This window comes from Nomascus leucogenys, chromosome 2 (genome assembly GCF_006542625.1).
Source record: "Nomascus leucogenys isolate Asia chromosome 2, Asia_NLE_v1, whole genome shotgun sequence".
In the NCBI taxonomy this organism is placed as follows: domain Eukaryota; kingdom Metazoa; phylum Chordata; class Mammalia; order Primates; family Hylobatidae; genus Nomascus; species Nomascus leucogenys.
The window spans coordinates 18,287,719-18,315,394 of record NC_044382.1 but is presented as its reverse complement, the minus strand read 5'-3'; the positions used below and the strand labels follow the sequence as shown (position 1 = coordinate 18,315,394).

Below are 27,676 nucleotides of genomic sequence, written 5' to 3'. Positions count from 1 at the left end.
TAATTTTCATCTTTTTCATAGAGATGGGGTTCTGCTATGTTGGCCACGCTGGCTAGGCATTACTTTTCCAAAATGAAACGGAAAACAAGATTCTGGATATTACAGAATTCTTCCTAAATCAAAGTAAACCAGGCCTTATAGAAGAGGGAAAGAGGTCCAGAAAGGTTAGGTGACAAGATGCCGAAATTTTCTTAAACTCACGGAAGCTAATCCAGGTTCTCCTCCCTGTCCCATAAACACCTTTTCTGCCAAATACTAGAAATAATGCTACAAACCACTCACAGTTAAGTATTGTCATTTATCTATCTTTAACAAAAGATAAAATACAAAACAGACACAACATCAGCCTTTATGTTGAACCACCCTGTTTGGGTAGGAAAATGAACATTGTTTTTCATTCTTAAAGTAAATAAGAATTAAATCTATTTGCATTACTGTTCAATTTCATACCAATCTAAAGCTAGACACTATGCATATCCAAAGTACTTGACAATTTGACTCAGTTACTCACACCACCATTTCTGAGATGCTGACTTAACGCAGTATCCTACAGGTGGTTTTTGGTAGTTTAGAAAAGCCAGTGGGCTGTTAAAAGTTGACATACTGATGTCAGAGGTTTTGTTTGGCTGTTTTCACTGATTCCACTCTGTCAGTATTATCTTCACAGTGTTCTGAGAAGAGGCTTCAGGATCATGGCAATCTATTACTAATATCCCTACAAGCTATCTTTATAATTCTTTCAATAAACCAACTTCAGGTTTTGGTTTTTTGCAAAGTTTACAAACAAAGTAACAGCTGCTGGCTATAAACATTAGGATATTCTACAATTAAAAAAATCTAATATTCATGATTGTTACATAGGGGCAATCACAATGAAAACAAACAGTAACGTAAACCATATCCTCTATGATAAAGGAAAGGATTTCTACATCTAGGCTTATGTCCAGAATGGTAAAAGACCTACTACTGATTAGTCAATATTGACCCAATGGTGAGAAAGTAGTTGTTTTCCATTCAAAGACTAACACATTTAGTCTACTCCAGAGGCCAAGGAGAGAGAATCGCTTGAGCCCAAGACTGCAGGGCAGTATGACTGTGTCTGTGAAAAGCCACTGCTCTCTAGCCTGGGCAATATAGCAAGATCCTGTCTCTAAAAAAAATAAAAATAAAAAATAAATGTAGTCACAGAGTTGCTAGTAATTATTTTAAAAAAACAAAGCCCTGTTTTTTTCTCAAAACCAAGGTGTGCTAATACTAAATATAGGGCTACAAAAATCGAAGCAATAAAATTTGAAGTTTAATAAATGTAGAGAAAGAGACATTCTTAATAGGTAGAGAGCCAAGGCTTTTTTACACATGACTCACATAAAACTGGAAATAGGCCAGGCGCGGTGGCTCACGCCTGTAATCTCAGCACTTTGGGAAGCCAAGGCGGGCAGATCACGAGGTCAGGAGATCGAGACCATCCTGGCTAACACGACGAAACCCCATCTCTACTAAAAATATAAAAAATTAGCCGGGCATGGTGGCGGGCGCCTGTAGTCCCAGCTACTAGGGAGGCTGAGGCAGGAGAATGGAATGAACCCTGGAGGCGGAGCTTGCAGTGAGCCAAGATCACGCCACCGCACTCCAGCCTGTGCGACAAAGTGAGACTCTGTCTCAAAAAAACAAAAACAAAAAACAAAAAAAAACTGAAAATAAAATCTTAATCCAATTTTAAATTCTATTCCCAAAAGCACACTTCATGTGCCTCTTCTTTTTCTTTTCTTTTTTGTTTCTTCAGTATGGAAAGGAGTTAACTTACTGTGAGGCATCTGAAATATTTATTAAAGCCAGGCAGCAGGAAGAATAAACAAGGATTTTTCTATCTACAATCATCAATAAAAAGCTGAAAAGAATGTATCAGCTGCGTCTATCTTGGATGGTCTTCTGACTAGTTACTACTGTCCAAGGAAAGAGGCCATGGGGTCATCTGGCCTCTGACGTTTCATTCTATATGCCTCCATTTCCTCTTCAGTAGGTTCCCGAGTTTCATACATGCTATTGTAAGGCCGCTTCCTCTCATCAATCTGCATGGTCTCCTTGACATGAAGAAGGCGGGCCTCCTCTGCATTCAGTGCCTATAGTGAGAGGAATAAAATCCGTATCACAGCTCTACATCAGATGTCTTTTCTTCAAAAGTGGCAGAGTACTAACAGACCCCAACTGAATATGAACTGCTCTATCAAAAACGCAGATTGCCTGAAAGAGCTTTGGAGTCAGCCCTTCTACTGTCAAGCTACAACTAATCACTATTTGGCTTATATGATATTTTTATAGAGCACAAAACATTCTATAACATTTTAAATAAATGTTGAAGAAATTTAATAACAAAAATTAAATGAGGTTCACTTTACTGATACAAGCTCACAAATGATGCTTCTGGTAGAGACTACAATTCTGACTTTTCTCAAGGACTTGCCGAAGCTTACAAATTATGGCGCCAGAAGGCAATTCTGGTCAACATGCCAATAACTCTAAAATGCTTTATAATGCACATTTCTTCTGTCCATTAGTCATAATACTCCAAGAAGAAGGCAATACCTACACCTCACAATATCTCCATTAATATAACTTAAGCAAATCACTCAGATTCTAGGCTTGTTTCGTCATTTTAAAAACGCATTTGGAGACAGGACTAGATCATAGGCCATTACAAATAAAGGCCTTTACAAATAATACTGGCCAAGAGCGGTAGCTCATGCCTGCAATCCCAGCACCTTGGGAGGATGAGGTGGACAGTTCACCTGTGCTCAGAAGTTTGAGACCAGACTGGGAAACATGGTGAAATCCTGGCTCTATAAAAAAATACAGAAATTAGCTGGGCATGGGGGCATGTGCCTGTAATCCCGGCTACTTGGGACACTGAGGCAGGAGAATTGCTTGAGCCTATGAGGCAGAGGTTGCAGTGAGCTGAGGTCGTGCCACTGCACTCCAGCCTGGGCAACAGAGCAAGACCCTGTCTCAAAAAAATAAAAACAACCCAAAAAACAAAGAATACTGTTACTTGTCACTTTTACTATTTAGACTTCACAAATTACCTTTTTCAATTTTTCATGCTTCTTTTCTTCATCATCACTATCTGAACTGCTCTTTCGATGCTTCTTCTTTTTCTTTTTCTTCTTCCTCTTTTCCTCTTTCAGTTTTTCTTGATGCAGCTGAAAGGGAGGATTGTAATGCAGTGTTATTATGTGAAAACAAAGCTCGGGTCCACTACTTGGGAGGCCGAGGCACAAGGATCACTTGAACCCAGGAGGCAGAAGTTGCAGTGGGCCCAGACCATGCACTGCACTCGAGCCTGGGTGACAGAATGAGATTTGTCTCAAAAGAAAGAAAAAAAAAAACAATTCAGGTGCAGGTTTTAAAGCCCTCCCTCCAGGACTTAAAAATTCAGGACAAATGATTATCAACTTACCTCCATGAGGGTTTGAGGTTTTTTCACAGATTCTTCCCCAGTTATATCATTTATAATGCATTCTTCAGAGTTCTGTGGGAAATACATGTAATTTGAGTTAAGTGTCATAGTTACTAATCATCTAAGAACAAATTAAAATTTGAAACATGAGACAGTATGTTTTAGTTTGACTTAGGAGCTTCGGTTGTTTTAGACCTTTAAGAACCAAAGACAATTACTTACAACAATCTCCTTCCCAGCTTCTCCAGTACAATAGGAATACTTGAAAAAAGAGTGACAGCATTTGTATCCCCATCGGCCTTCTTTCCAGTACGATCCCCAGATATGCTGTAGAGACAGAAATTAAAGAGCTTAAAAAGGAAGCTGAAATTAGAAACTTCTGTATACTGTTGATAGGAGTATAAAATAATACAGCCCTTTAAAGGTAATTTGGGAGAAAAATTACAGGGATTCAAGGCTGGCTAACAGGGAGAAGGCAGTCTGACCTGAAGTGTGAGAAGCAGGACCTGTAGTTACAAAACTCTTAAATTCTATTCCCAAAAGCCTATAAAAAAACTTAGGATATCTGACTTCTCTTGAAAAATGTAGGAGTGGGAAATTCTGGGCCTATATAACCACTTGGTAATAATCAGCTGTTGCTGAACAGTGGATGCCCCATTAGATAGGGCTTGTGTTCTCCAGTTTGTACAATTTGCCTGGCTCACTTCACTCATGTATGATCACTGGTCTGGCTCCTATAGGGAGTTAGGTTTTTGACCCTCAACTAAGAGAGACAATTGTAGTTTGGTTACTTCAAGAGAACAGCAAAGGACAATATATGCTTTATGATGTTTACAATGCAATATGAATGAATATACTACATTACTTATTAAATATTCTTGTCAAAATATTTAACATATCCAATCAAGCCATTAGACCTGAATTCCTCTTTATATAACATACAGGGATACAGAAACAAGTTATATAACACTACTAGGAACCAGTCAATACAGAATATGAGACAATTTACAAACTAATTGGCCTAATCTGTTAAATGGTCACCGTCATGAAAATGAAGAGATACACTCTAGAAAAGAGACATAATAACCAAATAATGATCAAAAGAAATTTGAAAAGAATTCTGACTAAAACAAAAAAATAGGTGTTAAAGGCATTTTTCTGTATATTTTGGAAAATGTGATTAATGACTAGATATTAGGTGATATAGAATTAATGTTAATTTTCTAAAGTGCAATAATGTCGATGTGGTTATATAGAAGAAAATCCTCATTTTAAGGAGACATGTGATACAGCGTTTATGGATAAAATGTCATGATATATATAATTTCCAAATATTTCAGTCAAATGTATACATAAACTATATGTGTGTATATATGTGTATTTTACATATATATGTAAAACAGTGTGCATACGCACACATACAACTAGACAAAGCATATAAGGCAATACGTTAAAAATTTCAGAATTTAGATAATGGGTATATAGATGAACATAGTATTCCTTCAAAATTTTTCTATTTTTGAAAAAATTCCACGAAACACAGTTAAAATTTTTTTTTTTTTTTTTTTTTAAAGCACAGAGCATACAAACGGTTAGCTAATAAAGTTGTAGTGGAAAAATGCAATACAGAGCAAAACCAACAAGGACACAAAATTGTTCCAGTTTAGCACATACTGTGTGATTGTGGATCTTCACATCCTCCTCATACTTAGAGCAGGCAACAGCCCGCTCCTGTCCTTTGATGACTGTCCCATGTCTTGAGTACTCCACATAGTCTTCAGTCTGGGCTAAAAGCAATTCAGCTGGAGGGGCATCCAAATGTTCTTGGCCACCATACTAAAAGGACATTGGACATTATTAAATACATTTTACAACCTGATTTGCATTTAAATTTCCAGGAAAACATTTATTTCTAATCAGAAAGAAAGGGAACATTCTTTACTGGGTTTTGTTATAGAAAGCACAGTAGGAAAAAAAAAAGCCACAAAGATTTTCTGAGGCAAATAGGAGATGTCTCAGCTGCTATTCATCTGTTGAGTACAGTAAGTTACAAGATGGCCATAAATTCCTCTTATCCTTGTATATATGCCCTTTCACAACAGGGCTTTGCTTTTCTTCCCATCAAGAGACGAAGTCTTTCTCTATCCCCTGAATCTCGGCTTGGCCATGTTACTTGCTTTGACCAATGGGAAGTTGGCAAATGTGATGCAAGCAAAGGCACTTATGTACCACAGCACACTTTTTGCTGCCACTCTCTAGAACTCTAAGAATGCCATTTTAAAAAGCTGTGCTACCCCACTAGAGGATGAAAGACCACATGGGGTGGAGATGAGCTGTCCCAGAAGAGGTCCCCTTAGGACAGTTAGCCTGTTAACTGCTAAACACGAGAGTGAGGCCATCTTAGTTCATCATCTAACCTCAGCTGAGCAAGCCCAGACCAGGAGACTCGGCCAACTGTGAGAAATAATAAATGTTTAAGCTACTAAGATTTGAGGTAGCTTGTTTTGCTGCAAAAGCTCATACAAAATTGTATACCATCTGCCTAAGAGAAAGGAAGAAAAGAACTATTCTTCATGGATTAAGAGGGCTGTCTTTGCATTATTTTCCAAATGTAAAACTAATGCTTATTAACTAGTAACTTCTCTTTAACAGAAGTTCTTCTTTAGCATTTTGGTCAAAATTACCTTTTCCAGGATGCTTTCTTTCTGCTGTTCTTTGAAATCTTCTTTTTTGACTTTGAAGGACCTATACAACAGCTCTAGCTTTGTAGGATCTGCCTGTAGATGCACTTCAGATCCCTTGTCATAGGCTTCCCACGCAAACACTAGAGTAATTCAAAACATCTTAATGAGTTGGCAGCTGCATTATTGTATGCTTCTTGAAAACAAGCTTTAAACAATCCCAAACGTCTTATGAGCTGATATAAAATGCCTTGACATAGAGGAAACACTTACACTGTGTCTGAGCCATTGAAATGGTATCTCCTGTGTACCTAACAAAGTTATCTCCAGCGTAACTCACTCTGTAAATACAAATAAAGAAAATGTTTCAGATTGATTTAAGGAAAATTAATTCGTAAAACTGAATCTGAATTAAAATGAACACCATCTATGGTCAGGTCAGAAAACAATTAACTTTCCCTCATCTTGAAATCTGTACATTTAACTTGATACTTACTCATCTGGATTCTTTCCTGCATTGGCATAAGGATTCTCTCTCATTGCTCTAGTTTTTGGATCATAGTAGGCAGAATTTGGATCTAAATTCCTCAAATACTAGAAGAAAAAAATATTTAAAGAATAAATTAATGTTTACTCACAGCAAAAACATTTCAGCAGACTAGTTGGAGGAGTTGAACATGATCAATTAAATGTGTGTATACATTTCTGGGGTACAGGTGAAGAGAAAAAACAGAATGAAACCTTATCTTTCAATGACTCTGACTATATTATCCATATGCTACACAGGGTCGATAAAATTTACGCTGGGAAGACAAGTATTTTTCAAATATGTATGTTAAGTTGACAAGACTTACTTTTGCAATATCTTCTCGAATCCTGAGATTCCGGACAGTAATTCGTCTCTTGGAGTCAAAATTCTGTCCAGGCATGTCAATATCATCTGCATATTTATCTTCATCCTCATCTTCACTATTATGATCTTTTTCCTAAAAGAGGGAGAGGAAGGAAAAAAAATAAGAAAAGAAAGCAGCATGTAGTTCTTTTTTTTTCCTTTCCCTTTAACCAAACCCTTATTTACTTGTGTTCTTTAAAAGCTATTATTAGTGTTATTTATTATTAGCCATCAGAAATTTAAAAATTTAACATATACTCAGAGACAGCAAATATGTATTACCGTCTGAGAATTTGGTTCCTCTTCTCCCCACTGGTGTTTTGGAGAATTCTGCATCATGGAAGAAGAAAAATAATTCATAATTTCATTCCACTTAATCCAATTAACACTTAAAAAATAGTTAATAAAACTTAATTCTAACTGAACAAACTCTCACATTTCTCAGTTGTAATGAGCAAAAAAATTCTGAATACAAGAGTGCCATTGTGAATAATTTTATTACACTGTCTATAAAGCCAGCAAATTTCAAGAGAATTTTAATTAAGGTTATAACCACAAAATGGTAACAGGAAGATTAAGATGACCAAAGTACCCAAAAAATATTAATTTCTAAATGTATTAGTCTTCAGACATACTGTATTCATTAAACGTTACTAGTTTCCTAGTAAGTCCAAAAAGAAAATGTTACTGGGTTCATGTCTTCACAGCCAAAGTGAAGTTTGGGCAATGAAAAAAATCTACAAGTGACACAATATTGTAATTTAAGGAGAGGCCAAACTCCTTGTCACAAGGATACACTTTTCTTCGCTAGCAATTGGTCAGAATACTTTCTAACTCCACAGAATGCCTATACTAACGTGGTATTTCATCATGTCCCTTCATAAAGGCTTCAAAGATTAAAAATACTTAAAAAGAAAAAAGAATACATTATAGCATTAGTGAGATGTAGAAACACGTGTATGTATGTATACTATATAGACGGAAGCATAAATCTGCATAGCTTTTCTGAATGATGGCTAAGTGATATGTCGTAAAAATTTTAGAAATACAAACTCACTGAAATACACTTCTAGAAGGTTATCCTAGTATCATGTCAATTATATAAAGATGTATAAGAATGTGATGTGCAGTGTTGTATATGTGCAATGTTTTTTCAAAACATTGGGAAAAAATCAGATTAATAGATCACTGGTTATATAATTTATTGCACTCCATGGAACACCAAACGGCCATTAAAGGTGACTCTATCCAAGGGGCAGAAAAGTATGTATCATTTCCCAACTTTTTTGATTAAAAAAAAAGGGAGGGGAGAGAAAGGTGGGATAAGAGTATATATTTGTATTTGTATTTATTCAAGAAAGTCTGAAAGGAGCCACATACATATACAAGGGGCGAGAGGAAGTTTAGTGTTAGGGTGGATAGAAACAGGGGTGGAGAGACTTCACTGTGCATCTTCTTAAATTGTTTTAATTTTTGAGCCATGTGAATTCATACAAAAATAAATGATGCTATAGGTCTATAAATATAGACAGAAAACACATTCCCATTGTACTCTATGTTGTTAAATTAAAAAAGAAGGTAATAAATGAATATATAAAGATGGATTCATGTAAGAAATATTTTGTATTCTAGCACACATGAACAGGTATATGTGGACAAGAGAGACCTGGAAAGGCCTACTTTAAAATGTTCATAATTAACACAGGGCTATTTTCTTTTTTATATAATGTTCTAATTTTTTTCCACTTAATATGTGTTACTTTCAAAATCAGAAATATAAATATTTTGTAAAAAATAATTTTTTTGAGTTCCCACTATTTGCTAGTTCACCAAAGACATTTACATACATTTCTATAGTGACAGCTAAGCCTCTAAATCTACTGTATGTGGTTCATCTTAATATCCAAGCATCCTGGGAGCGGGGAGGGATAGCATTAGGAGATACACCTAATGCTAAATGACGAGTTAATGGGTGCAGCACACCAACATGGCACATGTATACATATGTAACAAACCCGCACGTTGTGCACATGTACCCTAAAACTTGAAGTATAATAATAATAAAAAAAAAATCCAAGCATCCAAGTGGGCAAAAATCATTAGCCCCTTACATTAAGTATCCTTACTGGGGAAATAAATTACACTATGTTTACAACAAACAACAGAGAATATATTAGAACAAAAGAAACCGGCCCTTTATCTTTTCCCAAAGTTAGTAATAAATAAAAATAATCACAACAACAATAGCTACTAATTACCCAGTGTTTACTATGTCATATGTATATAAGCTTCCTGGGGGTAGGTGTTGTCATTTCTATTTCAGACATACTAAAATGCAGCTCAGAGAGGCAAATTCTTTTTTTTTTTTTTTTTAAGACGGAGTCTCACTCTGTCACCCAGGCTGGAGTGCAGTGGCGCGATCTCGGCTCACTGCAAGCTCCGCCTCCCGGGTTCACGCCATTCTCCTGCCTCAGCCTCCCGAGTAGCTGGGACTACAGGTGCCCGCCACCACGCCTGGCTAATTTTTTGTAGTTTTTAGTAGAGACGGGGTTTCACCATGTTAGCCAGGATGGTCTCGATCTCCTGACCTTGGGATCCACCCACCTCGGCCTCCCAAAGTGCTCGAATTATGGGCGTGAGCCACCACGCCCGGCCAGCAAATTCACTTTTCTAAGAGCATGTATCTCTCATGGAGCGGAGACGGATTTTGTTATTGATTGATTGACTGATTGATTGAGATGAAATCTCGCTCTGTCGTCCAAGCTAGAGTACAGTGACGTGATCTTGGCTCACTGCAACCTCTGCCTCCTGGGTTCAAGCGATTTTTCCGAGTAGCTGGGACTACAGGTGCTCGCCACCACACCCAGCTAATTTTTGTATTTTTAGTAAAGATGAGGTTTCACCATGTTAGCCAGGCTAGTCTCGAACTCCTGACCTCAGATGATCCACCCGCCTCGGCCTCCCAAAGTGCTGGGATTAGAGGTGTGAGCCATTGCGCCCGGCCAGAGATGGATTTTAAACACCTATCTGGTAACTTACGATGTTAACTTGCCTGATAGGTTACCTTAGTAACTTGGTAACTGCTTATTTCGTAATTATTTCAAGTTCTGTTTGCTTTGTTACTTATACGTGGTTGAGTCCCTTTTAGAAACTTAAACTAAAAAACTATAAATGTTTACTATTTATTTGTGCCTAGATTTGTTAAAAAGAAACTTGACAACTCTAATATGCATAATATACTCTGTTGACAAGGATTTAAAAAAAAAAAAAAACTGGCTGCAATAGACCTTTCATTCATATAAAAAAAATGCTTTTTCCCAGTTATATAACTAATACATATTCATTGTGGAAAATGCAGAAAATACTAAAGAAAAAGGATACAAAGAAAAATTCATAAATTCTACATTAAATAAAAACTAGTGTTCTGGTCTTTTTTTCTGTGTGATAATATTATACTATCTTTTCATGTATTATTCAAATACAAGTGTTAACCAGTGTTGTTAATGAAGTCTTGAAAATGCCATTTTAAGAACTAAGCAGCATTATACCATGCAGATGCACTTAACCAATTCCCTGTTCCTGGACATTTAAGCTATTTCAATTTCTTTACTATTGTGAAAAATGCTGTACTGTCTTTATGCATAATGATTTTTCTGAACTCTAGAAAATTCTTTAGGATGATAGATCTAATAATTTAACTTGAAAAAGTAAGTGTATGTCTGTGTGTGTCTAAATATAAATAGTGGCAATATTGTTCCCAAACTGACTGCATCAATTTATATTACTATGAACTGTATACAAAGCATCAGTTTTATTTCTCCCCCAACAGCATTTCTCTCTTCCTCTTTAACTGAAGAGCTATAAAATGAATTCTCGTTTCAATTTTCATTTCTTTTATTGATCATTTTCATTACTTACAGCCTGTTCCACTAATTTTCCTGAGGCTAATTCCTCTTGGAGTTTCTGGGCTTTCAATGTTCGTTTTGCCTTTAAAAGAAAAAAAAAAAAAGAAAGAAAAAGTAAACATTTAAATTTTACTTACAACATTCAAGTTACCACCTAAATTTTTATATATTTAAAATGAATAACTTTAAATTAATTTATTTCAGAAAAGGTCACTGAACAAACCTATCTCTTTGGGATTCCTTGTAGCCCTAGACCTATTACTCCATAAAGAGCAGGAGTTACACAGTGTTTGAACCAGGCATTAATGTATACTGAGCCAAATGGCATCAGTAGTAAATCGCAGGGAGCAAGCCCTGATAAAAACAAGCAGTTGCCACAGAACTCTAGATGACCGACTCTTACCAGGCAGGCATGGGGTTACCATATATTACAATGTTCAAGAAAAGATAAAATCCAGATTTTTATATGAAATCTTATAATTTTAAAATGATACCTCTAATTAAAAAAAAAAGGCAGTGTGACTATGACTTCAAAGGAATAAGGGTGAATAGATCAAATCATAACAGTAAAAACTGAAGTTGGTTTAAAATAAAATAAAATGTTCTGAAACAAATTATCCATTCCCTTTCTACTACTCCCAAATGCCATGGGAGGCAACTATAAAATAGGTTCGTGGGCAAGCTATAGCTTGGGGCCATGCATTTCTAACCTCACAAAACCAAAAGCTTTGGACACTAATCTGTCTTCATGTTTCCAATATCTTTTGCTACCTAAGTCAGGGAGTAAAGGACGATATAAGAATCAAATAAGAAGAAACTGCTGGCAAGTATGGCTAGCACACTATTTCCTTTATTCAGTATTACAATTATAAAGGTAGCCTATACAGTAGTACTACTACTATCATAAAAATGCTACCATTTTTAAAGTGCTTCAAGATTTGAAAAGTAGAGCTGCTAGAGATACAGCAAAAGGACGATTCTTTAAAAACCCCAGGAAAGCAGGGAATTTTGCTCACCAGATCAACTTTGGCATACTCTTCAACAATTTTCATGTGTTCTTCTGGATTGTAGCCATTCCATCGATCCCTCTTCCCATCATAGTCAAACATCAGTTGAGGCTGGACATGTTCATCTGGCGCTATATTAGTACCTGTAAATTTGGCTCCAACTCGCCTAGGTCTCTAAAAACAGAGTAAGATTTAATCTTTTAATTTAGTCTTTTCCTATAATCTTTTAATTTATCTTTTCCTAAGTGCTTATGGCCCAAAGGAAAACTTCATACAACTTTTACACAGTGGGCACTTTACGATCTATTCAATTATGGAATTCACTCAAACTACCAAAAATACATCCTAATAATATATACTGTTTCATATGTTTTTTCTCCTATAGTATGTGTAAGGATACTGTCTTACAGCAGAAAATTTTGTTGGTGTTGAACCAATTCCACTGAAACTAATTTTTCACCACTCCTATAGTATGTGTAAGGATACTGTCTTACAGCAGAAAATTTTGTTGGTGTTGAACCAATTCCACTGAAACTAATTTTTATTTAATTTGTACCTAAATATAGGTGATTTCAGAAAAAGAGAAGTAAGCTCTCTGACAAAGAAAAAAGAAAGACTCTGACAATGGTTTTCAAAATTTTCAAAGGTGAACTTACCTCAAAGCAGTCTTTCTTTTTGTGTGTCATGGCCCCACAATTTTCACATGCTCCTTTGCGGTACTTAGTAATTATGGAATTCTATAAATATATATAAAGAAAAACAAAATGTCTTAACCACGTAAGTTAGAAATAACTTTGACTCTCATTACTACTTTGTCTAGTGAAATGATTTCTTTGTTAAAAGGAAAATGAGTTAGAGTCTCCACACATTTATAAATGTGAAAGTTTAAAGACTTCAGGAGTATAAAATTTATATAAGAAATACCAAGATAAAATAGTAAAGCACTGTGAATTTCAATACCAGATAAAGGGTTTTATTATCTGTTTCTACTTTAAATAGTATTGCATTAAAAGTTCTTACATTTTCTTAAACTCTCCATATCCATGAAGATGTATACAGGTTGCCTACATACCTCTTTTACACCCCTCTTGTACCATTCTCCAGATGAGCTGAACTGCTTTTGTTTTTCTGGTTGTGGTCTCTGGTGTTTTAAAGTAGGTCTTTTTGAAGGATCAATATACCATGGCACAGAAGAAATATACTGAGGAATATGGGGGTTGATGTCTCTGTAATAAAAGTAAAAAAAAAAAAAAAAATTTTAAGGATAAAGTTGGAAAATAATCAGTATTACAATTACAAAGGTAGCTTATACAAAATCTAAGAACAGAAATATTGCAGTGGTAGGGGGAAGAGAATATGGTTGCTATCTCTATACTATAATAAAGAATAATTAAAAATAATTTATTTTAGAGTGAAAATATTTCTAACTAAGAAACTAAGAATAGTGATACAACTGAAGGGGGACAAGAGAGGAAGGAAAATAGAGATGTGTGTTAGTAATCTAAATCTTCTATCACAAGAAGTTTTGGTTCAAATAATGTCTATAGTCAATTAATTAAAATAATTGTGTAGGTATTATTATCTAGAGATGTGACAGTAACAACCAGAAAAGCTCAAAATAGAAAGATTTAACAGCAGCCACTTCTGTAGAGCAGGCCAGGGGTGGGAAGGGTAAAAAAGGACTGTTGCTATTCATTATAAGTCCTTCAACATTATTTCATTATTAAACCATATACATATGAGTTTGATAAAATAAAAACAAAAATGACATAAATGATGAAGAGAGGTTCCTCTCAAAGAAAAGGATGAAAAATTAATAAACTAGGTAGACATGAATTTGAATTTTGAATGAATGGATCATACAAAAAATTAAGTACTTACTTTCCTTCTTCATCAACTTCTGCAGGAGCATTGCCCAATTTTCGCTGTTCTTCTAGCTCCTTCTTCTTTCTCCAGTCCTCTCTGGTCATCTTCTTTGGTTCTTCCAAACTCATTTCTTTGGACCCTGATAGGGGTGCAGCATTAACTGCATCTACAACTGTGGCTGACATGGTTATCTGGCCTCCTCTAGGAAAAGAAGTCAAATTTACAGTAAAAAGTAGGCCTTCATGAATTCACTCAAACTACCAAAAATACATCCTAATAATATATACTGTTTCATATGTTTTTTCTCCTATAGTATGTGTAAGGAAGGGTCTCTTTCCCCTCCTCAAGGTCTCTATATACTGTTAGCACTGTTTCTCTCTCAACTCCCATTTACAAATGTAGACACACACATGTATTTAAAATTTCACAGGACTCTTTTCTCATATATATCCTGAATCCCTCTTTCTGTGTATGTGTCTCAAACTTTTCTAACACAGTAACTCTTAATGAGAGAAAAGAGGGTCCTATCTCTGTACCCCTTTAGAATGAACATCTCAAGAGTTATCTATATTCACTGCCTCCATTTCCTCACCTTCTACTTTCATCCTCACTCACTCTAACTTAGCCCTCCACTCCCTACCATTCTAAAGAAAAGACTTAAATCATTAAGTCATCAAGGACCATTGTGCTAAATCCAATGGACATTTTTCAGCTCTGTTCCTTCCCTTTTTATATATTGTGTCTTGACTTCCCTAACACTACATTCTCTTGGTTTTCTTTTTCTTTTTTCTTTTTTGAGACAGAGTCTCGCTCTGTTGCCCAGGCTCAGCTCACTGCAACCTCTGCCTCCCAGGTTCAAGCGATTCTCCTGCCTCAGTCTCCCGAGTAGCTCGATTACAGGTGCCCGCCACCATGCCCGGCTAATTGTTTTGTATTTTTTGTAGTGACAGGATTTCACCACACTGGCCAGCCTGCTCTCAAACTCCTGACCTCAGGCCATCTGCCCACCTCAGCCTCCCAAAGTGCTGGGATTACAAGCGTGAGGCACCGTGCCTGGCCCTCTTGGTTTTTCTTGTACCTCTCTTGTCATCAAATTTTGCCCAGTTATTTAATGTTGGATTCCTCAAGGTGCAGTCAGCACCTTTTAAGCCACTCTAAACTGCCAGTAATGGATAAGCTCATTTACTTCCAAGGCTTCAATGGTCACAATACAACACTGCTGGCTCTCCAACTTATTTTTCTATAAAATAAAAAATAGTAAAGGAACAATGTATTTTTCTATTCAAGACTTTTCATCTGAGCTTCAGATACATATATCCAATTGCTTACTTGACATCTCCACTTAGAGGCCAGAGGCATTTAAACTCAATACATCTTAATTCAATCTCATGATCTTCCCTCTGAAATCTAATCTCCTACTGTTCCCTATCTTAATGAAAGACACCACCATCTGTCCCTTTACATTAAGTACTTCAGCTTATCCCTACATCTGTCTCATCACTAAGAACCGTTATTTTCACCTTTTGAGTATCAATCAAATGCATCTACTTCTTTCCATTCTTACTGCTACCACCCTAATGTAAGTTATTACTTTTTCCTACTTACTGGTCTCCTCTGATTCCCTCCAATCAATTCTCCACATTGCAGTGTTAATTTTTCAAAACACATATCTGATCATATCATGTCTGACATGGTTTGGCTCTGTGTCCCCAGCCGAATCTCATCTTGAATTGTACGCCTATAATTCCCAAGTGTTGTGGGAGTGACCGGGTGAGAGATCACTGAATCATGGCGGCAGTTTCTCCCATATTGTTCTCTTGGTAGTGAATAAGTTTCACGAGATCTCATGGTTTGATAAAGGGAAACCCATTTTGCTTGGCTCTCATTCTCTATTGTTGCCGCCATGTGAGAGGTACCTTTCACCATGATTGTGAGGCCTCCCCAGCCACGTGGAACTGTTAAGTCCAACAAACTTATTTCTTTTGTGAATTGCCCGGTCTGGGGTATGTCTTCATTGGCAATGTGAAAACAGACTAATAGAATGTCCTACTGCCCAAGCTTAAAATCCTCCAATGCAGTACCGTCCAAAAATTCAATACAGCACCATCTAAGAGAAATGCAATGCTAGTCCCATATGTAATTTTATGTTTTCCAATAGTCACATTAAAAAAATAAAAACAGGTAAAATTACTTTTACAAGATTTTATTTAATGTAATATATCCAACATACTATAACTGCAAATTTGAATTAGAAAAAAACAACTCTGTCTTTAAAAGTTGATATGGGTTTTACACTTATTTAAACTAATCACATTTCCAGTCTCAATAACCACAAGTGGCTAATAACTATCATCATGAATAGTGACAGCTGGGTGTAATCCCAGCACTTTGGGAGGCCGAGGCGGGTCACCTGAGGTAAGGAGTTTGAGACCAGCTTGGCCAACCTGGCGAAACCCCGTCTCTACTAAAAATACAAAAAATCAGCCGGACGTGGTGTGCACCTGTAATCCTTGCAACTCGGGAGGCTGAGACAGGAGAATCACCTGAACCCAGGAGGCCGAGGTTGCAGTGAGCTGATATTGGGTCACTGCCCTCCAACCTGGGCGACAGAGCTAGACTATGACTCAAAAAAAAAAAAAAAAAAAAAAAGTGACGCTCCAAAGGATTTTATCATTCGTACTCTAAAAACTGACATTTTTTAACACACCTACATGGTCCACCGTGGTCTGGCACCTGCCTACCTTCCAGCCTCACCATTACAACTATCCCTGCTTCCTTCTCTACTAACTACATAGACCTTCTTGTAGTTCCTCTGGTTCCTCTAACACACCGTGCTCCCTGTAGACACTGGGCCTTTACACAAGCCCTTTCCCAGTGGAAAGTGCTCGATGCCTGGGGGTCTACGATACTTCTCAAAGGTGTTCTCTTCTCCTGTGTCTGACCTATAGAAAACCTCCACATATATTTGTGTAACATATAAACTGATGGCCTAAATATACTGCGAAGAGAAGCAAAACAACGGTAAATTTAATCTTTATTAAAACAGCTACCATTTCTTGAGCCTACCGTGTATCACCTCATCTAATCTTCACAATAAGCCCAGTAGATAGGTCTGATGAACACCATTTTACAGTGAAGAAACAGGTTCTGCGAAGTAAGATCCTCAGCCAAGAACACATTGTAGTAAGAAACAAAGACTTCAAACACAAGTCTGTCTGATTCCAAAGTCAGTTCTCTAAACCAGTATGTTATACTCTGTCCAAAGAACACTGGCTTCTGGGCCTGAAATATTAAAAACTAAAACTGAATAAAGTATTATAGTCACCAAGTTGTACTCACTAGTTTCCGTCGCTGTGGAGGAGCCTGTTTTCTCCAACTAAAAACAGTAATAGCTCCCACTTACTGAGGGCTTACCGTAAGACACTGTTTAGCGCTTTATCTACACAGATGTTTTCATTTATACCCGCATGATACCCCACTGAAGTCGGATCATCTCGACCTAACAGGAAAAACTGAAGCTCAAGTAAATTTTTCTGGCGAGGAAATACAGTCTGTCAATTTGGGTACTGGAAGCGGCTTTCCCTGCTCGCAGTCCGGGGATTGCTCAAGGTCTTCGAGGCACCGCCACAAAGGCGACACTCTCATAGTTATCCCGATTGTTACCGTGAAGACGCAGGCCTGGTCTGCCATGAATAGATCTCAGGACAGTGGCTTCCTTTTCGGTCCCCCGTCCTCGCTCCCTCAACACCTGAGGGCTCATCACCCCCATGAAGACATATCCAATAATTAGGAGCCTTCGACCCATTTTCTCAGGTTCCCCAAATCCCCGTCGCCCGCAAGTTCTAACAATATTTTCTTACCTAGTCCCGCCGCAGCAAGCCCCAATTCCATCCGACTGAATCCAAGCCAATCTCGTAATGTTTACTTCCGGCTTTTCGCCTTATTCCGGCGGCCACTGCGGTAACTTCCGGAAGATCGGCACTTGCGCACTAATTTCCTGGCGGGACGGGTGGCGGAGGGGGGCCTCCAGTGCACTTGCGCCGTGGGAATCGCGATAACTCTAGCTGTGCGTATCGCGCTATTTACCCGGTTTGTGGGGAGTTTCAAGTTGGGTAGCTTCTTTTTGGCTTCTATTTAGGAGCTTTCTTTTAGAGTCGGAGAATTTTAGGAAGTTAAAAAAAAAAAAAAAAAAAAAGACCAGAACAGACAAGCGCGTAAGCCTCACCAGGAGACTATGAAATGAAGGGGGAAGTTGGTGAAGTATCAGCTAAAAAAAAAAAAAAGCAGTTAAACTTGGCACTAATTAGTAGCCAGGCTCTGCAACATGCTGGGGATTTGGTGAACACAGTGTCTTCCCTCAAATTTACATCAGCGTGCAAAAGACACCGAAACAACTATTCAGATAATTTAGCAGTTGTAAAAAGTTGCTATGAAAGGAATACCAGGTGCTGTGCGAACATAAGGCACGTTATCATTAGAAAAAAATACGACAATTTCCATTTTGGAGAAACAGTATCTGTGCTATCCCATCCCTTGTTTAAAAGTATACATGTGAAGTAAAATACTGGAACATAAACTAATTTTCGTGGTAGAATTTCTTGTGTGTTTTTTTTTTCTTTGTGCTTTCTATTCTGGTTGTTCTCCTCCTCCCCCCATAACGTGTATCCTTTTTGAATGTAAAAGTTAAAATAGCTACCATTTCTGCCCCAATAAAATAGCCCAACATAATAGAATCTATTTTTTTGTATTAAGAATTTGCAATACCTGAAGTTTAGGAACATAAATATTAATTGTGATTTTACAGGGCAGATGAAGAAACAGAGTCAGAGATTAGCGTGAAAGTGAGTAGAGTCTATGAATCATTCAGGCTTTGTTTTTTTCCACTTAAAAACATTCCTGAAATTTGCTTAGGAGTGTTAAGGCCTAATTAGCCAAAACCACCAGGAGAGCACATTTTGAAGAGGAATCAGAAAGCGCAGGACAAGAGAGTTGAATCTTTTCTAAGACTTGAGGTCCCTCTGGAGGGTTCTGAGGAAGGTCTAGGAAAGCTGGGATTGGTTCTGGATGGGTTGCTGTTTGTAAAGCAGGATTGGGAGAAGCTGATTAGGGACTAAATGCTGTTGTGAGTGAGGGTGGTTTAGCAATTGAGTATTTCCAGTAATAGGAATAGCAAAGCTGGTCTGAGGGCATCATTAGTAAGAAAACAGTGGTTATTCAAAGAGAGGGTGGTTATGGTTTACAGCTGCTGCATGACCTTTGGAGAAACAATGCTTTCTGTTGGTGAAAAAAAGAAGACATCTAAAGGAGATAAACCTTGCACCCCAAAACCTCTGTAGATAGAGAATCCCCACTTGGAAGCTATAGGTGTTGTACAGATTCAGTCTCAAAAATTAACACTTTGAGTGCTGATAATATGATGATGTAAAATTTAGGAGATACAGGAGGAAATAAGGGATGGGGATAAAGGAAAGAGAACAGTGAAGGGACAATAAAGGTATGCATATTTTTCTGTCTTTCCTCTTTTCTTCACCTTAAGTTAGGCTCTTTTCTTCTTGATACCTAGGATAATGTCCAGCATTTAATAGGTATTCAATAAATATTTGTGAATGAATGATTCATTCAATCAATATTGGTCCTGAAATGCCAGGGAAGAAGAGATGATGAACTGGCATATATTGAGAACCATGTCTATGTCAGGTATAGTGTTAAGCCTTTTGTGAAAGAGTAATATGGAATCAACTCCTCTCTCTCAGCTGATCTGCAGGTTAAAATGTATATATGGTGACCTGTGGGAAGTGGAGTTTGAATGACACAGGTCAGCCTTATCTTTTGAATTTATACCTTCATCTTGTAGTTGTTCAATGTATTCCATTTTACTATAGAAACAGGAAAAGGTCGTCAACTTTTTCAAGAAAAATTTCTTTTCAGATCTGGGAAATTGGAATTCCTTTTTTATATCTTTATTATCTCTCTGATGTTCTCTTGCTCCCTGGCCAAGCCCTCCCAGGCAGCTTTGGTTAATATATTATTGAGATGTTAGAGGTTTAAAATAAATCACTATCAAAGGACAGGATTTTAAGGGAAGACCAAATTATGTATTCATTAGAATCATAATTTTGTTCCTAAGACAGATTCGTGATGGTATAATAGAAACAGCATCTTAGCCTGAAGTATTGAGGATAGTACTAAGATTAGGGAATGATCAGTTCGTTCTTAATCATAAGCATAGGAGAATGACCTAAACGCTGCTGTTTGATATATCTGTACTTATACTTACGTTTCTTCTTAATTTTAAATTCTCCTCTGCTAGTATTCTTTAGACCCAACATTGGTGGTTTCCCCCGTTTCTACAATATTTCTATTTATTTTGCATCCTTTCTACAGTGCCATTTAAATAAAAATATCTTAAAGCAATAAAACTTTGTTATTGAGTCAGTACCTCACTCCATGCAGCTTAATAATATGGAGAGCAAAAAAAAAAGCCTCTCAATTCATTTTTTAATATTACACAATCCTAGCTTTTTTCTTCCCAGAAAACGTGCCACAAAGTTTGAGAGCTTTTGGGGCGGAGCCCTGGCTGCTTAGGTCCCTTCCATTGGTTCTACTTGGTGACCACGCCCCCCCCCGCCCCGCCTCCTGGGCGGAAGAGCCAATTGGGCCGCGAGTTGTGGTTTAAACCGGGAGTGCGCCGCGGCCGTTCACCGCGCCCTTAGATGAATGTGGCTGTTAAGAGCTGCGTGAGTGAACGGGAGGGTCGCGGGTGGTTAGGTGAGCCGGGTCGGGCGGGGAAGGAGGCGGGCTGGGGCTGGGGTTGGGGGACTGCCCGGGGCGTAGATGGCTCCGAGCCCGTTTGAGCGCGGTCTCCGACTGCGAACTGGACCCACGGCGATTCTCTGATGAGTGCCAGCCCCAAACTGTCCGCTCCTCGGGACCTTAGAGCCCCTGACTCAGGCTGGAAGATTTGAGAGCTGGATTAAGTACTTGTTGGCTCACGCCCGTGACTGTCTGTTTAGCTCTTGTTTTTGTGTGGACACTCCTAGGATAGAAAGTTTGGTATGTTGCTATACCTTTGCTTCTCCCACCTTCCCTAATATCTAATATGTATTTCTCATTCTTAGAATAATCCAGAATGGCTACTCTGATCTATGTTGATAAGGAAAATGGAGAACCAGGCACCCGTGTGGCTGCTAAGGATGGGCTGAAGCTGGGGTCTGGACCTTGTAAGTATACAAGGCTGCAGTCGGATACACTGGTATTGTGGACGTGGCCTGGAGCTGGACGAGACGTTTGGTGTACTTTTTGGGCAACTGGAGTCAAGTTTGTTATTGGCCCTTTTTCATTTTCAATATCTTAATGAGATGATTTAAGGAAATACTGAATCTCAGCTATTAGGCCTATCATAGCCATGCCATTACCAAAAGTGGGGGGGTGGGTTTGGGGGTGAGAGGTCAAGTTTATATACACAGTATTCAAGTTGTACAGGTATTTTGCTGCTGGAATATTCTTATGGTAAGACTTTTTCTTCAGCAATCAAAGCCTTAGATGGGAGATCTCAAGTTTCAACACCACGTTTTGGCAAAACGTTCGATGCTCCACCAGCCTTACCTAAAGCTACCAGAAAGGCTTTGGGAACTGTCAACAGAGCTACAGAAAAGTCTGTAAAGACCAAGGGACCCCTCAAACAAAAGCAGCCAAGCTTTTCTGCCAAAAAGGTAAGTGTTGGCTATAAAGACACTGTTTAAACACTTAAGCACTTTTGACTCTTAAAATGACGATTGGCATCACCCTGCCTAGCTTTCTTCCCTCTGAGTAGAAGGGAAATAGGGGTTAGCAAGCAGAGTAGTAGAGAAGACTCAGATTGTACTTGTGGACTTCTTGGTACCTTGAGATTGGAAATCTCAGATGCAGCTAATGCATATTTTTGCCTCACCTGTCCTTAACTAGTGTCTTGAAACTGGTTGGTGGTATCTACTTACAGATACATACTGAGAGAGAGGGTGCTTTAAGAGGGTTCTGGTGCTGCTATAATAGCACAGGTGCTGCCATTCTCCTCCTAGCCTTCCAGGGCAACTAGCAGCTTGTTAGGTGACAATTTGCTAGCATGTTGATCTTTGTGTGAGTCACAAGCTACAGGTCCGTGTATCCCAGATGAGAGGACTTTGCTGTGAAAGATGTTAGCATGTGGATTAACACTTTATTTGAATAACTGTTTTGTTTAATTTGCATTAGGAAACAACTAGTGAATTACATGTAGTGCAACTTAGGACAAGGATGTCTTCTTTAAAAAGTGAATTAACTTAAAGAAAAATATTAAATACAGGAATTGCAAAGATATGGCAAAAACAATGAGACAGAGAACCGAAGTGTGAGAACCTCATAGGGAGTTCTAGGCATGCATATGTGAGGTGAGATAAATCAGGAACATACCACCTTCCATTGTAGCACCCTTCTGTAGTAGACTGTAGTAGACCTGTCAACTCCAGACTAGGAGATTGCCCATGGTGTTTATTCTAAAGTCCTTGACAGTGTCTTGCTGCCTCTTACTCAATGTGTGTATTTGAGGAACACAAACTTGTTTTTAATATTAACCAAGCAAATAATTTAAGGTAACACTTGTGGAAAAAATCACACTCCTATAAGCCAAAAATGGCTTTGATGATTAGCTACTATCCTGGGTGATTCATGCCCATTTCCTTCTCTGTTAGGTTGAATAATTGCATTGATTAGCTCTGAATTAACTCTGCATTCTTGATCACTTATGCTGACAGGTGCTGGTACTTAAATTTCAGATTTCAACTTCTGAGTCATGCTACTCGAATTACATTTGAATCATATTATTTGAAGTATATTTAGGTGCAATTATGAAAACTAAGGATTATGGCTTCTTAGAAGGCAGCAAGAAATTGACAAATTTAAAAACTAATCAGCTAATAAGACTTCCACTCTCACTAACCCATATTTTCTTTGGCTGTTCTAGATGACTGAGAAGACTGTTAAAGCAAAAAGCTCTGTTCCTGCCTCAGATGATGCCTATCCAGAAATAGAGAAATTCTTTCCCTTCAATCCTCTAGGTAGTATCTTTTGCAATTGCGAAAAGTGCTTTTGGCCTTTAATGTCTTAGTATTCAGCTCAGCTGTAACTTGTTATGAATATAATATATGACCAAAAACTATGATGAGACTGTCTGAATCTGGGTTGCTTTGGACAAATGTACTTGTTGATGGAATTATTTGCAAGATATCATCTTAGGTCAGGAGGGGAATAGGAACAAAGATGTAGAAGACATTGTTCCTGTCTGTAAAAGCTTATCACCTAGAGGAGGTAAGATGTATTCATGAACATTGAATAAGTCCCATTGTGGACAGTCTTTCTCACAAGCCTTTTAGAAAGTGAGCTTTATGTCAAGTTGAGCAATGCCTGAGAGTACTTTGGTAGGATTATTTCTTTGGTTAGAAAAATCTACATAAGACAGTGAAGACGTGTTTTTCAAATTTCTTCAACCTGCTACATGTATCTGAAATATTTTCTGTTTTGGAAACAGCTTTTCAAGCTTTAATTTACTCAGCCATTTGAGGAGAAGCTACTGTGTGTCAGGCATCATTAGGTGCTGGCCACACTGTTTAACAAGATGGGCCCTGCCTATGGGAGCCCATAATTTGAAGGGAAAGTCAGATGCTGGACAAGTCATCTCACTTTGAGTGTGAGCCAGAAAAAACAGCATTGTAGGTCAAGGTGGTGCAAAGATCATGAGGTAGGAAAAGAGACTGAAGTGGTTCTAGGAAAAATACAGGCAGAGTAACTATTTACAGTTACAGAAAAATACAGGAGGATACAGGTGAGGTGTGGGAGCAGATCAGGGAGGGCCTTACAGATTTCTGAGCTGGATCTTTTACCCTTTTGTTTAGCGGAAGAGGTCATGTAGTTATTCTTTTACTAATTTGCATTCAGATTGTTCTGGCTTTTAGAAACTGCAAACATTTCTACGATTAGTATTCTTGAAATGATCTTGTTGTAAGTTTGTGAGTACATCCAGAGGGAAACTCTGAGAAGGACTGCTGAGTTCAAGGGTTTGTGTGATTAAGTTTTAAAATTATAAAATGTGGTGCATCCGTGCTAATAATTACCATTCAGCCATTGAGGAAAATGAGGTAGATTTATACATATTGATCAAGAATGAAGACCACAATATCCTGTGTTATAGGAAAGAGATATTGCTAAGTGGCCCTTCAAAATAGTGTAAATTGTTCAATCCATCTACAGTGGATGAAGATGTCTACTTCCTCTATGTTCACTAACTATCAATGTTTTAAAACTCTAATCTTTTTCAGAAAAGAAATATTTCATTGTTTTAAATTTGTTGTGTGTATGGTGAGCATATTTGATTATTGGCCACTTACAGTTTTTCTTTTTTTATTAACTTCCTGTTTGTGTTTTTCTTTGATTTAAAAGAGCTCTTTGTAGATAAAATTAGCTCCCCTTATATTGCAGACTTCTTTCCTCTGGAGTCTTTCGTCTGTTTATGGTTTCCTTTACAATTCAGTGGTTTTAAGTTAAATAGTCACATATCATTCAATTCCTTTTTGACTTCTGGATTTTACCAGGCTTGAAAAAGAGCAGACTAATTCTTGAGTACTTAGGCTTTAGAGAACTTTCACACCTACAGACAAAGATAAGGAAAACCATGATTTTCTAATCTTTTGAGAAAACGGCTCCTTGAAGAAAATTCAGTATTAAATCCTACTTTTGTTACTGTACAGAAAAATCACTTTTTAAAAATAATTGCTAAGAAGTAAGGTACTTGGATTTTAAGAAAGAATGTTACCTAACACAGTGGTTCCCAATTTTTTTTTGTTTTGCTTTAAAGACCCTTTTACACTCTTAGAAATTATTGAAGACCACTTTTGCTTGTGTGATCTGGTCTTTTCTGTATTCAAAATTAAAACTGAGAAACTTGAGATATTTATTCACTAAGTAATCACATTACATTAATGTAATTTTTTTTAACATAAAATATTTTTTGTTTTGGAAAAGTTTGGAGAAGAATGGCATGGTTTATATTTTTGAAAATTTGCTTTATTTGGCTTAATACAAGACAACTGGATTCTTGTCAAATTCTATGTTCACTCTTACATGTGTTAAAATATACGAAGAAAACCTGGCCTCACACAGATACGTTTTTAATAGATAAAACGTATCTGTTTTATCTTTTATCGCTTTTCAGATAAGTGTGGATAGTTTTTTTTGCCACTACACTAAAACCCACAAGTGGCTGTTTCTGAATATAAAATTGCAGTGTGGAATCTGAAACTGTATCAATGAGCATTTTGTATTTTGACAGTAAAATCCAATGGTCTATTTTGCACTTGGAATGTATCTTATATTCTTGCATCTATCTTGCATTGATCATTCAGAAATACTGATTCACTGAGATATGTAGATACCCACATGTTGAGATGCTTTATTATACAATATCAAAAGCACATTAATATCACAACTGATCTCATCAGAAAAGTGTCTAAGGCACCTGTCAAGCTAATGACTGCAGATAAGTTTTCCAAAATTCCTTTTTCTGGCCAGATGCAGTGGCTCACACCTGGGAGGCACTTTGGGAGGCAAGGCGGGTGGATCACCTGAGGTCACGAGTTCAAGACTAGCCTGGCCAACATGGTGAAACCCCGTCTGTACTAAAAATACAAAAATCATCCGCGTGTGGTGGGCGCACCTGTAATCCCAGCTACTTGGGAGACTGAGGCAGAAGAATCGCTTGAACCCAGGAGGCAGAGGTTGCAGTGAATGGAGATCGTGCTACTGCACTGCAGCCTGGGTGAAAGAATGAGACTCTGTCTCAAAAAAAAAAAAAATTCATTTTTTAATTTTTGACAAAATTTTGACATTTTATATTCTGCCATTGGCAACAAAGACTGTCAGTTTTCCTTGATGTGATAGACTTCTTTCATTCCTTTGAGAAAAAGTGTGACAAGCACCCAGGTCTGGGTGACCATGGGATTTCTTGCAGTTGTTAATTCAAGTAAAAACAGTATTCCAGGAAAAAGTTCTCTAGTTTTAGCTTGCAACTGAGATAATTGCACAAATCCTTTTGCTTTGAGATAGTCATATTTTGGTGTACAGTGGAAGTGCTTTATGGCATACTTCTCATTTTATCACACAGAACATTAAAAAGACATCTTCTCAAGGATGGAGAGCTAATAAAATTAATACTTTCTACTGCATATGGTGAAGTGACATTAAGTGAAACTGGCATTTTTAAACTACAAGTGAAGAAAGATGTAGAACAGAGACTGCTAATATGGTTTACTGTCACTGCCTTGATTTGTGTTGAGGCACCAGCAGCTTTATCCACCATTGCCTTGGTACCATCATTATAAATGTCAACCCAGTGGGAAAAAGTGTGAATATTGTCATGAAAATAGTTCTGACCTTATGGACCCCCTGAAAGGGTCTCAGACCACAAGGGGTCTACAGCCCACACTGAGAACTGCTGCCCTGACAAAAACGCTTTCTCTCTGTAACAGACTTTGAGAGTTTTGACCTGCCTGAAGAGCACCAGATTGCACACCTCCCCTTGAGTGGAGTGCCTCTCATGATCCTTGACGAGGAGAGAGAGCTTGAAAACCTGTTTCAGCTGGGCCCCCCTTCACCTGTGAAGATGCCCTCTCCACCATGGGAATCCAGTAAGTGAGCAAGTGCCATTCTAGAAGGGCTACAAACAATTTGTTTCATAACCCTTCCATTACCGTGGGAGCAGAGTTGTGCGGGAGGTGAGCCTGTGAGTAATTTCTATGCTTCAAAGGACAAGGATTAGTTTTCAGAAAAATAAACTACTCTAAATTGGTATTGCTTTTTAGTCCCAAGTGCCCCAGTAAAATTGTTGTTCGGGAAACTGGATAGTCTTACTACAGTCAAAAGATTAATTCTCACTTACATCTTCTTAGGCTGTAAGTTGAAGCATATATAATAAACTTGCTTGGAATGATGATTCCCTGTTATATCCAAAGCTAATATAAGATCAAAACACCTGTGCTGTAGCATAGACAATAACTTCTTACTGCAGAAGGTTTGAGGTCTTTGTTTGAACTGGTAGTCAAAGCCATCATTATGTTTTCTGTTTGTTCTGATGTGGGATAATTTGTGCTAATAAGTTACATTAGTGAGACTGTTAACTCTTACTTTGGTCTCTAAGAACAGTAGAGATTCAGATACTTCTAAGACTTACTTCCTAATGAAAGTCAATTCTGGGGCCACAGACACATTCCAAAAAGTGTGTGTCAGGAGGGGATGGAGGTGATTGATTTGACAAAGAGAAAAACATGAGTTTTTGATTGACAGCTAATGTCTATGTTGATATGGACAATGACTCAAGGATTTGCAGAAATTTAATAAGAGATTCCTGTTTTCTAGATCTGTTGCAGTCTCCTTCAAGCATTCTGTCGACTCTGGATGTTGAATTGCCACCTGTTTGCTGTGACATAGATATTTAAATTTCTTAGTGCTTTAGAGTTTGTGTGTATTTGTATTAATAAAGCATTCTTTAACAGATTCTTCCTAGTATTGTGGTTGCTTTTCCGTGGAGGTTACTTAAAACAACATGAAAGCTAGCTGAGGTGTTTAACAGAGTCTGTAATGTGACAATAGAGATTTGTCTGATTTCTAAAAACTTAAATCTTTTTGGTTTAACAGCTTATTTTAGAAGCCGCCACTGTTTTTCCTGAAAAGTATACCCCTCAATGTGTACTTTTATTGACTTTTTGTGGCCATTAACTAGTGACAGTTATTAGACCTCTTAATTAAAATAATATAATCTAATTAATAATTAGATCTCTTCTAGTTAAAAGAACTACTTCCAACTCATT

General features: G+C 37.6%; 2 protein-coding genes across 4 annotated transcripts; one reads left to right on the top strand and one right to left on the bottom strand.

The window, feature by feature from the left end:
• Positions 1 to 278: 278 nt before the first annotated feature.
• SLU7 (SLU7 homolog, splicing factor) lies at positions 279 to 17,804 on the bottom strand. Its single transcript, XM_003268605.4, has 16 exons — positions 17,666 to 17,804; positions 13,821 to 14,006; positions 13,012 to 13,165; positions 12,596 to 12,676; positions 11,949 to 12,113; positions 10,946 to 11,014; positions 7,310 to 7,357; positions 6,990 to 7,121; positions 6,632 to 6,729; positions 6,409 to 6,476; positions 6,139 to 6,278; positions 5,129 to 5,290; positions 3,677 to 3,781; positions 3,455 to 3,526; positions 3,081 to 3,197; positions 279 to 2,120 (listed from the first exon to the last, which is right to left on the bottom strand). Exons 2-16 carry the CDS (start codon positions 13,988 to 13,990, stop codon positions 1,941 to 1,943), a joined length of 1,761 nt encoding a protein of 586 aa, XP_003268653.2. The 5' UTR covers positions 13,991 to 14,006; positions 17,666 to 17,804; the 3' UTR covers positions 279 to 1,940.
• A 14-nt stretch (positions 17,805 to 17,818) lies between these two features.
• Positions 17,819 to 27,367, top strand: PTTG1 (PTTG1 regulator of sister chromatid separation, securin). Of its 3 annotated transcripts, none has more exons than XM_030825629.1 (6): positions 17,819 to 17,871; positions 20,924 to 21,025; positions 21,333 to 21,517; positions 22,783 to 22,876; positions 26,339 to 26,497; positions 27,225 to 27,363. In XM_030825629.1, the coding sequence occupies exons 2-6, from the start codon at positions 20,935 to 20,937 to the stop codon at positions 27,302 to 27,304; spliced, it is 609 nt and encodes a 202-aa protein (XP_030681489.1). In that variant the 5' UTR covers positions 17,819 to 17,871; positions 20,924 to 20,934; the 3' UTR covers positions 27,305 to 27,363. The 3 variants fall into 3 exon arrangements, with proteins under 3 accessions (XP_030681489.1, XP_030681478.1, XP_004087276.1); XM_030825618.1 differs by lacking the exon at positions 17,819 to 17,871 and adding an exon at positions 20,491 to 20,573; XM_004087228.3 differs by lacking the exon at positions 17,819 to 17,871 and adding an exon at positions 20,561 to 20,782 and having other exon boundaries at positions 27,225 to 27,367.
• Positions 27,368 to 27,676: the final 309 nt, after the last annotated feature.

Bases quoted from the DNA above. Each gene is read 5' to 3' on its own strand.
- PTTG1 (XM_004087228.3), top strand. From the start codon at position 20,935: ATGGCTACTCTGATCTATGTTGATAAGGAAAATGGAGAACCAGGCACC. The intron at 21,026-21,332 runs GTAAGTATACAA...CTTTTTCTTCAG, and splicing joins GAAGCTGGGGTCTGGACCTT to CAATCAAAGCCTTAGATGGG. The intron at 21,518-22,782 runs GTAAGTGTTGGC...TGGCTGTTCTAG, and splicing joins CAAGCTTTTCTGCCAAAAAG to ATGACTGAGAAGACTGTTAA.
- SLU7 (XM_003268605.4), bottom strand. From the start codon at position 13,990: ATGTCAGCCACAGTTGTAGATGCAGTTAATGCTGCACCCCTATCAGGG. The intron at 11,015-11,948 runs GTGAGCAAAATT...TTTCTTTTAAAG, and splicing joins AGTATGCCAAAGTTGATCTG to GCAAAACGAACATTGAAAGC. The intron at 6,477-6,631 runs GTAAGTATCAAG...TTGTATTTACAG, and splicing joins GCAGGAAAGAATCCAGATGA to AGTGAGTTACGCTGGAGATA.